The following is a 12,596-nucleotide window of genomic DNA, read 5'->3' as shown; positions in this document are numbered from 1 at the left end:
TATCAGGCTTCTCCAGAGCTTGCTAATGAGCTGTCATTGGAATCACCTGCGTTGCAAATAGAGAAACATTGAAAACAGGCTGGATAGTGTGCCCTGAGGACCAGGGTTGAAAAACACTGATCTAGAGTATTGCAACTGTCAGGGGAACCGCTCTGGTTCCCGAGGGGCACCACTCTAAGTGCTTTCTGGGGAAGTTTGCAAAGTACTCCAATGAGTCTCTAGCTTGTAGCTTAGCTTACACAAAGCTAAATTGTGACGGACATTTGAAACCAAAACACAAGTATAAATGAATGTACTTTATAGGAAACACTGATTTTCACACACACTTATAAAGATTCAGCTCAGAGTATATACTTGATTTAATATGTTCTCATGTCTGTACAGGTCCTCGACTGTTTCAAATAGCAGGGCAACAAGACACAAACAATTCACTGGTATTCAGAAGCACAGCAATGGAAGCTGCTGGCCTAGAGGAAGTCAGGATAGAAAATGGAAAGCTTCTCGCTGGGAAAAATCCATTCGTACACCTTTAAATATTCTTATTGAACACCGAGACCACAGCTGAGCCACACGTCAGGCTGATTTGTAAGATTGTCTCCCATGACCTCATTTTTTTGAATCACTTCAAATGCTTCATGAAGACAAATGAAGTGCTTCTTTCTTCTAGTTGGATCGAATGAGCCACCTGCTGATTCTGGTTTCATCAGGAGGTGTATGAATGAACCTGTAACACTTTTGACTGTTTTCTACCATAACAGAGCACAATCGCATGACGGTCAGCGGAAAGAGGAGCCTTCTATAGGTACATGGGCCATGCCTGATGTGTCAAAGTACACCAAACCAGAACCCAGGAGACTCGACAACAATCATCTGCGGTCTTTGTACGAAGACGAAAGAGTAAGAAGCATTTTTTTCCCCTTAAAGAATCAACCAAAGTACTTCCTGAATTACAAGTAAGGATACCCCAACCCATTTCCCCGCCAATAACAAGCAGAACTCGTGCCAACTCTTACATTTTGAGTTGCGCCTGAGCTACGAGCCCCTAACGCCAGGTCTTGAAGTAAAAAATAAATACAACACATCAATATGCAAGGATTAAAATCAAAATTAAATGCTACAAGTTATTTGTGTGTGTGTACTGAAAGTTACTCTTGCAGCTCAAGTGTTGAGTCGTTTGCGGCACTGGTTGCATATAACTTGCCAGAACATAGAAAAGCATAGTACTGAATCCCTGAATGGTGTTTTGGGACAGTTTCACTGATGCAGTTTGAAGTCACTTAACATGCAGGCCAAAATACCACTGATGAGATTTAATCACAAAATATGCATAATTTTTGTGGTTTTAAGCACAAAATGCACATCACTTTTTCTTTTTTTTAATTAGGGGGCATTAGAAGAGCCGCAGCCATTTCAAATTGTGAACACTTCAACGACAGTTATCATTTTGGTTTACTTGCCGCACTTCCTACCTCCTGAAATCCCTGTGAGTGAGGTAGTGCCAAGCTTTCAAAGGGAAATAAACAATGAGCCAATCAAGGAGCAGCAGCAGCAGCAGAGGAAGAGGAGGGACGCTGCACTGATGCAAATATCATGCTACAGTAACAAAGTACATTGATGGCTTTGACTTCCTTCAGGTCTACCGTGTTGCTGAAATGTGCATACATTTTATTTCAAGCTTGACATTAATACCAGTTTTGAATTATAGCCAGAAAAAAAAAAAAAAAAAAAACAGTCCACGGTTCTTCTCATGGCAAACAGCGTGTGCCTTCAAATATTTTCAAACTTATCTGCTGATTTGAAACTGCATCATGTGAAACAAACCCAAAGCTCGAGGAGAGACTGCAGTTTTACCGGCACCAGTGTTTGATGTCCATCGGAGCAAATAAAAAGTTTGAGGGGGGGAAAAAAAAGCCGCTGTTGCTTCTACAACAGCGACAGATACATCCGTTTGTCCTGACATCTACAAGAGGAACTATGGCGGAAGAAATGGCACCAGGATGAAAGATGCGCTCCCTGTCTCCTCTCGTCTGATGGCGGCACAGACGTGACGTGTTTGGTTTGGGGCGGCGACTTGCGATAAGAAAACAGGAAACAGCATATGACTGGCAGTTTTGTTTGGGAACCCAACCTGGATTGTTACTACTCTGATGATTTGATTTGACTATGAAAGGCGCGGCGTTAAAAAGTCACAACCAGTGCTGAAGCGAGACCTGGTACAATACCTCGGTCAGCGAGCTCACACCGTAACCTGAATTGAACAAAGACCGGCAGTCTTGTGACTTTACTGTCCAGCATTAGTGTGGAGATGAGGTGAGAAGAAGCACAAGAAGCCACGACCTGACAAATTGCGGTCTGAGTAGGGCGACAGTGAGGAGGATGGGTAGCAAAGATTCCTGAGGCGTATAAACAGAGAGCGAAAACCCTTAATAGTAGTCAAAAGAGATGTGTGCAATCAAACAAAGAATTGAGCTGGCTCTGCTGAATACATTTCCAAAACAGGGCTGGTACCTTTGGAACCTTCTCCAAAACTGCACTTCAAACCTGAAACCTCAAATATAAACACGGGGTGATTTACTGTGCCGATCAGGCTATACAAAAACATTCAGACAACACAAACAATTTTACCAATGAAAAGGAAAAACTCGACAGTGCTCTAAAATTTTGACTGCTACCTTCTGTTGGGGCAGCGCTATGCTAATCAACTGTAAGAAAAAAAATTAACAGAGCTAACACTAAAGTATTTAATCAACACGCAAAGGAGCGGGAACACTTGCTGATGTGCGGCCATGTCTACTGAGAGTCTGCGGACTACATTACCCATGAGCACCAACAAGGGTTTCGACGCAATGAAGCTTGTGAAAAGGGTGAGTGAGCACTAAGTGTGAACAGTGAGAGGGACTTATCATATGTGTCCATCTGAACTGAGGTATACCTGGTTGAAGGAGGTCTATGGTTTTTATCATAATAATGCTTGATAAATGGATCACCCCGGCCCCTTTCCACCCCATCCCTCCCCTTCCCCTTAAAATAAGATGGATTAACAAGTTGACTGGGTTCATAATACACTATGTACAGCAGCATTACACTATAAACATTCAAAAGCCGTTGCTTATTGGCAGAATGTTAGTCGATACTTCAAAAACAAACAAACAAACAAAAAAAACACGCACAAGAAAACAGCAAAGGTATCAAGAGCCACATGCCCATATTTTTTTTTTTTTTAAATGCATTGACAGTTTGGTGAAGTTCTGCAAATGTTTCAGGTCTTTTCTCACTGTTGAAGATCCAGTTGACGTAGTGTATATAAAAACATGATCTAATCGTTTGTTCAGTCTCTCATCGTTCGGGCACTGTCACTCGCTTGCTCCGTCATAAATAGCCTGAATGTTTTCAACCGTTCAAATCCTCAGGCAAACACGTCGACATGAGGTGGAGATCATCTGATGTGATGAGGTGGGCACGTGGTATGTCCTGAGCGCGAGTAGCGGCCGGTACTTGACAAAAAAAAAAAAAAAAAAAAAGTAAAACAAAAACGACGACCAAACCAGAATGATAAAAGAAAATGCAGCCAACCAACCAGGGTCGGCTTCTCGTCCCCCACATCTGATGCTCATCTCGTGGCGCGTTGGCTGATCATAAGCTGGACTCCTTGGGCGGGAGGTCCACGTTGGTCACCATGGTGACAACGGTGACGATCTCCTCGGGGCCGATAATCGGTGCCTGTCGCTGCATTTGGCCGATGCGCTCCTCTACGCAGCCGGCAGACAGTCGGGCCTCGGCTTCGTGGTCCCAGCAGTCTTCAATAGTTTCACAGAGCATGGCTAGACCCTAAAGGATGCAAGATGATCAACATGACCATCACACTGACAAACATGTGAATTAAACGCTCTTCCACGGGATGTCAGAAGGCACAATTAATCTGTGTTAACTCATTTACTCCCAGGCATTTTCAATGAAGCAACCCCCTTCACACCCGGCTGTTTTACTGGATTTCGATTGATTTTGCAAGGCCCACAGAATATTGTGTTTTATTGCTATAAAAACATGGACTCTACCAAAAGAAAGATGACAGTCTCTTCTTTCGTCAGGAAAAAAAGTTCATTTCTACCCGTTTCTGTTTTGCAGCAATTAGCATTAGAATATAGCTAAGTTTCATCATTAGTCACAAATCTGTTTAGAACTGTGGGGAAATCAGCTTGTTTGCAACATGGCCCTGGTTTTTCGCTTATACTTTGCTGCCACCTGCTGACCGTTTTCGTAACAACCACCATTGCTTCAAGCATTTTATGCAGTTCAGAGGCTGCATCAAAGCCTTCTGTATGCTCTAGCATAAAAAAACAAAACAAAACATAAAAACGTATAAAATCGAATGTATTTATATGTTTTTGGGAGAAAATTAGTTAATAAGTGTTGCCATTCGTAAAACAGAATAATAGTTGTTCATTCTATTAAACAGGCCCAGATTTCACAATTGTAATACATACATTCGTTTGCAAAGTGAGACGAAATCATCAGTATTTCACTTAACCTTGCCTATTCACTTAAAAGAACAGTTATGCATTGAGCAATTTCATACTGGAACCATCTTCCCCATACCTACTTGTTATGGTTAAAACACAAAATTTTAAAAGCAAATTTAAAAAAGCAATAATTGGAAAATAAGTTATGAACAATGTTATATAACTGTATATAAATGAATTATGTCAAGAAATGTGAAAATTGGTAGTACAGTGTGATACTAGGATGTTAGCTGCAGGCTCCTTTTCTGTTTCTGTTATGTACGTTGGAATGTTTAGGTAAATGATGTTGATTATGTTGATTTGTAAAGAATAATATTTTATTTGTGGTTTCTGTGAGGGACACCAGGAAGAATGAAAACTAATTGGGATCCAATTTTAAAAAATACACTACCCAATAAAGTTTTACTCAAAAGCCCAATATGACAAACTTTTCATGAGTAGCATATGCTGAAAATGCAAAGAGAGAGAGAGAAAAAAAAACTGCGCACCGTGTGTTTCTGCCAACAGTCTCGAAGGCAGGGTCGCAGCTTCTTGTGCACAACCACCTCCTGCATGTCCTCCAGAGACGGATGCTGACCCACCTCTTCCTCGAACGGCAGCATGTACTCATCTACTGGGCCTAGCCACACACGATTCCCTGATTAACACTTGTGATACTGTCACATGAGCCAGCGACCATCAATCAGCAACGTTGGCTCACCGTCAGCGGCAGTGCATCGTGACGCCAGTTCCCACAGGACAAGGCCAAAAGCGTACATGTCAATGCGAAGAAAGGAGTCACGCTGAAAGTTGATGGCTCCCTCAAGGACCTCGGGAGCCATGTAACGCCGCGTTCCCACCTTAAAATCGAGTGAAAAGAGTTAGGCGGTCAAAGGCACGACGTTAAACGTGACACAAGGAATGTCTCTGAACATACTTGGCCATGTGTGTCCCCTGCTGATTTTCCAGCTTCAAATTTAAGAGCAAGGCCAAAGTCAGCGATGCAAGCTGTAAGGTTGTTCTTCAGGAGCACGTTCTTGCTCTTGATGTCCCTGAAACAGAACCACATACATTTAGGATGACAGGAAACACCGAACAATAACTTGTATTCAGATATTAGGTTTTTTTTTCAATTTTTAATTGGCAATGGGAAAAAAGTTTTTTTTTTTTTTATCAAACATGACAAAACAAAACAAAACAGAAACAACAGATTTTTTGATCAAAAATCTGAATAAAAAAAAAAAACAGGCCACAGGACTGATTTTGATTTTAATATTTAATTGAATGTGTTTAGATAACCTGGAAGACAGAGAAAAAAAAAATCAGTGTATCATTTGTTCAATTGTTTTTCAAAACAAACTAAAAAACAAAAACAAAATAACGACTTGCCTTCTCAATATTCATTCCAAAAACCAAAATATAAAAAACGGATAACGAATATCAGTCTCTATCTATAAATTTGGGTGTCATGCATCTAACTGGAGACTGTTTTTAAACTTACAACAGTATTGCCATAGAAGTCACAATTTATGAGTATTTTTGAGAAACATTTTCAATGCAGACATTTTTTTTGTATTGTAGTTATACGTCTGATGTTTAAAAAAAATAAAATAAACCGCACAAAAAGCACTTAAAAATTCAGTGAATTATGATTTAAAAAAATGTGCTCATGCCTAAGCCTTCATTGAAATAAGTGAAGTTCCAGCGAATCAGATGAACTTGGAAATCTCTCCCGGTTCATGTTCCTTCTGGTTTACACAAAATATCCAAATTGAATAAAACACCCTAAACAAATAGTTTTCTCAATTTTCCATCTGTGCAAAAAATTGGAACTCGAAAAACAATATTGAGAAAACCATTTAGGTTTTGTTTTGAAAAATAAATGAATAAATGACACAGCTCCAGCTGTATTATTGCAAGACTGAAGGAAGAATGGAAATCTGAGTGTTTCCCCAAGTTTACAAATCCATACATAGTGTTTTATGTTTTTTGTTGTTGTTGTTGTTTCGTTAAAACCAACAACAAAATAATCTTTGTGATGGATGAACAAAAGATTCGGAGGTCTGGCAAGAGCACCTGTGAGCGATGGAGGGCTTGTGTCCGTCTTTGTGTCCGGGGATATCTTCGTGGAGGTAGGCCAGACCTCGGGCAGCCGTCTGAGTGATGTGGCAGAGCTCATTCCAGGACACCACGTTTGCCTTTAGATAGTCTGTCAGTGAGCCCTGTCAGTGGGAGCCATCTGTCAGTTTTTGTGTTCAGGCTGTTGAATCCAAAACGTTATCATAATTTGAACAGTTATTATTTAAGCCCCCGTTGCCTTCAAATTTACTAGCATCTTTTATTCTTGCAGCAATTAAACCTCCAGAGAATGATCATCAATCAAACTGTTGGCCAACTTTCTGTCAGAAAGGCCTGTCATGCGAAACATTTTTAGGATGATATATTTCATATATCACCACAATAAACGATAGTTTTGTTGATGTTTTTCTTAATGCCACTGATATAATGATTTTGGTGGATAATAATTCAAATACACCCTCTTTAAAGGCGATGAACTCAATAATATTGAACATTAGCAATAAAATGAAGAATAGATAAAATATCTTGGATGAATGAAAATATAAATATTAAACGAAGTTAAGACTGCTCACAAACAATGCACTTCAAGGAGTGCTTCTCAAGTATTTTTGCCCATAAGGAAGAAATTATTTCACCTCCCCATCCCATCACAATTCTCCACTGCAAGTATAAATGGTATCATTTGTCTATAAAATTGCTGTAAGTACACATCTGCAAAGGCGCTAATACTTCTTGTGCACTCCTTGACAGGGCTGTGCCATTAATCGAAATTCAATTACAATTTCAATTATTACACTCCACAATTACAAAATTGGCATCATTGTAAACAAAAATAAAAGATTATTAATGCTAATTTTGAGTTGCTTAAATTTATATATTTGCACCTTTTTTTTTTTTTTTTTTAAACGACTAATTTAATAAATCTTGCTTGGTCCAAAAGAAACTTGCATAATTTAAAAGAAATGTATTTGTCTTAATATTTTTCACATATTTCAAGATTTTTTTGTTTTGTACCAAAAAACAGATTGTCCTAATCATGACCGCAATTATTATCAAATTAATTGTGATTAATATTTTCTTTATAATCAAGCAACCCTAGTGACAGCTGCCACCTACTGTAGTGCATATAAAATTACAAAATCTAGATACAGTATATACAGTGCAGCAAATTAAATAAATACAGGAGTAAGCGGTTCAGAAAATGGACGGATGGAATAATAATTCAGTTATGGCTATGAACCTGCTAAAGATAGTAATGCCACAGTATCTGTGACGACACTGTCACATTTATATTTGCATTGTTGAGCAACAGCATCCTTAGTTGCGAAGCTGTAATGAAGCAAAGACAGATATAGAGATGATAAAAATTAAATGGGGCCAAACTGACCAAAGATAACAGGATATGTAAATACTAGTGGTGTGCCAAAAAAATCGATTCATAAAAGCATCAAGATTCTCATTTTTTAATCGAATCGAATCGTTTGACAGTCAAAGATTCCCAGGCCTAGTAAATACACCGATGCATCAGCATTGATCGAGGAATGTCCACAAAGAATTTGACAGTTAAATGCTAACGTTTATATATTAGTGACCACTAGAGGGCAAGCAACATCTATGGACCTTCTACAGAGCCTACTTTGTCCTTTTTTTTTTCTTTTCTTTTTTTTTTTTAAAGAGCTTTGATAAGACATTACAGCCGTCTTGATTCCTGATGTGAATTGTGCAGAAAAAGCAAAAGAAAGGCAGTTTTGCAGGCATATGTGGCTTTGTAGGTGAGCTGCTACATTACATTACGTTACTGTATATTAGCCCTTTGCACGCAGATCGACCAAAGCATAAATCATGTCAGGAGTCAGGAACAATCCTGGCTCCAGCTGTGCTAAACCAACTGAAGGCCGATCAACATTTCAACATTTTCAAGGCTGCTCTGCACGGAGGAGGAGTTGTGCAGATCTGAGTTATGATTCCTCTAAAGACCCCTGCTGAGAAAACAATTACAGGGGTTGATTTATGAGCCACTTAACTGTGATGTACTTCTTCTAGTGCAACCTTGCCAAAAAGTCCTTCAACACAAATGTTTTCCAAGCGATTTCTATACCCCAAGTAGAAAGCTGAGTGCACTCCACAGTACATCTTTAATTTTTTAAATCAAGAAGGTGGCATAGGAACAATGATTAAAACTCTTGGGGGAACTTACAGTGCTGAAAAAGTCTGCTTTCTGCAAATAAATAAATTTTTAAACACCCACTATATTGCTGCAATAACATGGGTCCAAAAAAAAGGGAAAAAAACAAAAAACAAAAAGTCACTAGTCACATAACTACTTGACTTGAACAGGAAAAGACAAAGCTTTCCAGACCTTGTCATGGTAGGTAGTGATGAGCCACAACTCCAAGTCCAGGTTGTTGTTCCTCTTCTCCACACCGATGAAGTGGAGAATATTTTCGTGCTTCATGCCACTCACGCTGTAAATCTCGTACTCGTTCTGCCAAGAAAGCTTGTCCTACAAGGTACAAGATAAGGCAGTTATTTATTTTTTTCTCTTAATTGTCCAAACCCTCTGATTTCAGCACATCAGCAGTAACTGTTCACTGATTTCTGTAGTCCTTCATGAAAGAAGACTGATTATCTTGTGTTTAATCAAAAGAAGACATTTGCAAACACAGTGCTATTCTGATTTTCGTTTGGAACAATGACTGAATCAGTAACACCAGCCCCCCTTTTGAAATAATTCTCCAAATATGAAGTACGTAACAACATCAACACCAATCCCTAGTTAATAAACAGTAATCAGGGCAAAAATGCTTTTGTAATACACCTTAATGCAAAATTATAATGACTCTGATTAGTCGATTGAATAAATCAATTCTAAAAATATTCAATAGTGACAGCACTGCTTGGTATGGAACATAATGTTGGAGGAGCTGCAAAATTCATTCATTTATACTTCAAAGTCTCCATCTCCTTGTTGAAGTGTTACGGTGCTACACAGACTCAAATGCATCAAGCGATGAACACCTGAATCGGGAAGATCTTCACAGCCACGTATTCGTTCAGTAGCTGGGCCTTCCACACGCAGCCGAAGCGGCCCCTGGCCTTCAACTCAATCAGCTGCAGCGGTTTATGTCCCAGGATAGGAGAAGGTGGTGAAGGGCCGGGATCCTGCGGGAGAGGGCAAAGCGTTCAAATTGTATTGGATTACAGAGAAATAGAGGCGGACTGTCATTGCTTTTGTCCTTGCAAGCATGTTGCACATTCCTACTAGGTCACTATGTCATAACACTTGCTTCCACAAGAGGTGATAATGAGCGACAACCATGATACTTGGAAGTCGAACATATCAACAAAGATTTTTGCCTGTAAGAGTGGAACTACTACCATGCGTGATGTCACGTGAGACATCGGATTAATGTTTGAGATCTCAGAGTATCTCATCTTAACAAGCAAACAATTAACTGTGTACATCTATTATATTAAGTCAAACTCCTGTTGATGTGCATGTGTGTCAGATGCGTCCATGTTAATCACATAAAAACTTCAGTGAAAGCAAAAGACACCAACTCTTTCAAATCAAAAATAAATTAACTACAGCAAGTGATCTGGATAAAACTGATCACTTTACATGTGATTTTAGAGAGGGTGGGGTTCAGGTTTGTTGGGACACAGAGGGAGAAACATTGAGTGAGGAGGGGGTTTGCAACAAGGCATGCATTGGTCATTTCACACAGCTAAAAACGCTGGCTCATTGCTGATGGACTTGGATGTATGCAGATATTGCTGGAAACTTTCCAGACCTCTGCAATGATGGTGTGAAGGAAATGAAAGAAGGTATCTTTCTGCCACTTCGACAATGTTCCTGTTTTGACTTGAACAGAGGGGCTTACGCGATAAGCCAGGGCAAGTTTCAAAACCCTGAGGCCAACCGGATCCACTCTACCATTGTGTTCACGCCGTAGAAGTGCAAGCTTGTCAATCCAAGGCTGTTTGAATGGGCAGCTAAGGGCGAGGCTCAGCATACAAATATCAACTCTAGACAAAACGCTGCAGATATCGTGCATATGTAAAGTCTGGCAAAACCGAAGGGGGGGAAAAAAAAAGCATCAACTGTGGTTGGCAGTGGTAAATGTACACATTATTTTAATGGGAAAACATTTGAAAATAGATATTGCCACAAATTCTGCTGAGAAATGAAAACCACAATCAGGCGTTGTGAATTACAAGTTCAGCAGCCAAGGCTCTGTTTACCATTTAAAATATTAGGAATGAAATCTTTTGTTAAAGCCCATTGCTTCATGGCAACGTTGTTTTGAGGGCAAAAATGCAGTTTTAAAAATGTGTTTCAAAGTAATGTAGGCATATTGTCGAACACTGGGCTGCTATTACAGTCTAGATAGTGAGCAGCGGTGGGCATTCCATCAGTACTGAGTCACTGGCAGATGCCTCGTTTTGATAACGAACAAGGAGAAACTTCATAAAATGACGGACTAAGCACTGACGGTAGTGGTAAGTGTAAGTAAGTGTGTCACTAACCAGGTCGAGTACCAACGGACATCTCTGTTAGAAAGCCCACATTGTTGAAATATTAGTAGTTGTCGGCGTTTGATTCATTGATTCGAGTTTTCTGTCAATTTTTGAGACATTTCGTTACACTGTGAGCCATTGTGTCATTGAATGCACCTCAAGTTTTCCTTTGCTTCTCTCGAACTTGTGCCATAAAATTTCATAGTCACAGATTGTGTTTCTTATAGTGTGTAGATGCTAAAAGCTGAGTTTATAATGCCCGTGTCAAGTGCGGATTGTACGCCTGTTTTATTGCCGAATGACAGAATGCCCACTTCTGTCTGTCGGTCCTAAAATAACGGCAACGGAATGATGACGGTGGACGGAGCAGCAAAATTTTTTATAATGCCCACTGCTGATAATGAGCTTGATAAACTTTTCCAGCAAACACACATTATTGTAATATCTAAAATTTTCAACAGAAATATATTCCAAGTCGGGTAATTTAAAAAAAATAGAAATAAAAAATAAAAGTCTTTCAGATAAGAAAAGTTAAGTAGCTGTCCGACTCATTATGCAAATGAATGTTCAGGGTTGCCACTCAGTATCAAAGGGAACCGTTTCAATTACATCTGAAGGCAAATAAAACAAAAAAACTGATGCTTTTAATCGCATCATTTTGTGTGTATGTGTTGACGTACCCTGAAATTTAGAATCACAGCGTAAGGTTATCTATTTTGTTCTGCCTGTCTGCCTGCACCACTCCATGTTAACAAAAGCTGAATACCTATTGTGCTTGAGAAAAGTCTCTCAGGAATAAGAAAGGATCAGTGCAGGACCGCTGACTTCTAAACCTTCCAAGTTTAAATCACGGTGAGGTTCTGGTTCGTGTTAGAAAACTCGATGGCACATCTATTATTGAGAGGATCCTGATGTTGGTACGGTCTAAAAACAGGCTACAGAAAGACCGTCTCTGCAGAGGGTCAGACTAGGTCTCAAAGTCAGGAGATTGGACCTCCTGCCCACTCTGAGAGCATCACTCTATCCAATAGAGCTGCATAATGCTTAGTTAGCACAACATAGAAAGCTAGGCACCAACAACACACGATCAATTGTTAGGTGCCGTCTTGATCTCATGATGTCAAAATGTGAACAGCATGATGAACAGAACTGTTTAAATACCAAAACACCTAGTGCGAATGTAGCATTTAGCTCCTAATTAGAGAACAGCAAGGTGAACAGTAAAATTAAAGCACTAAACAGTTGGAAATGTGCATTCAAATGTTTATAAAGGTCATATTATAAAGCTCAGGCTGTAATGTAATTTTTAGTTCATCCTTAAAGTTTCACCCAAAAGCCCAATATTCCAAACATTTTGTGAGTAGTGTATTTAGCTATGATTTAACAGACTGGTGCTGCAGTAGTTGACATCCAGCAAAGGCTTTCGGCCTTTTTGAAAGTGACAAAATGGGGGAAGACAAAAAAAATAAAAATATTCTGTTGCTCTGCAATTTCATG

At 39.5% G+C, this 12,596-nt stretch overlaps 1 protein-coding gene across 4 annotated transcripts in view; it reads right to left on the bottom strand.

The window, feature by feature from the left end:
* Positions 1 to 335: 335 nt before the first annotated feature.
* The window catches only part of LOC144013834 (activin receptor type-2A-like), a 40,749-nt gene continuing 28,488 nt past the window's right edge, over positions 336 to 12,596 (bottom strand). For 3 of the 4 annotated variants that reach the window (XM_077513097.1, XM_077513096.1, XM_077513098.1), the window contains 7 exons: positions 9,597 to 9,740; positions 8,938 to 9,081; positions 6,576 to 6,721; positions 5,437 to 5,551; positions 5,221 to 5,359; positions 5,009 to 5,139; positions 336 to 3,828 (listed from right to left, as the gene is read on the bottom strand). In XM_077513097.1, coding sequence (XP_077369223.1) covers positions 3,634 to 3,828; positions 5,009 to 5,139; positions 5,221 to 5,359; positions 5,437 to 5,551; positions 6,576 to 6,721; positions 8,938 to 9,081; positions 9,597 to 9,740 — 1,014 coding nt within the window. In that variant the 3' untranslated portion in view covers positions 336 to 3,633. The remainder of the gene's footprint in view (positions 3,829 to 5,008; positions 5,140 to 5,220; positions 5,360 to 5,436; positions 5,552 to 6,575; positions 6,722 to 8,937; positions 9,082 to 9,596; positions 9,741 to 12,596) is intronic. The other variant, XR_013282342.1, reaches the window with a different exon arrangement.

This window comes from Festucalex cinctus, chromosome 2, assembly GCF_051991245.1.
Source record: "Festucalex cinctus isolate MCC-2025b chromosome 2, RoL_Fcin_1.0, whole genome shotgun sequence".
Lineage (NCBI taxonomy): Eukaryota > Metazoa > Chordata > Actinopteri > Syngnathiformes > Syngnathidae > Festucalex > Festucalex cinctus.
The sequence above is the reverse complement of the archived record's forward strand: the minus strand, read 5'-3'. Positions and strand labels throughout refer to the sequence as shown.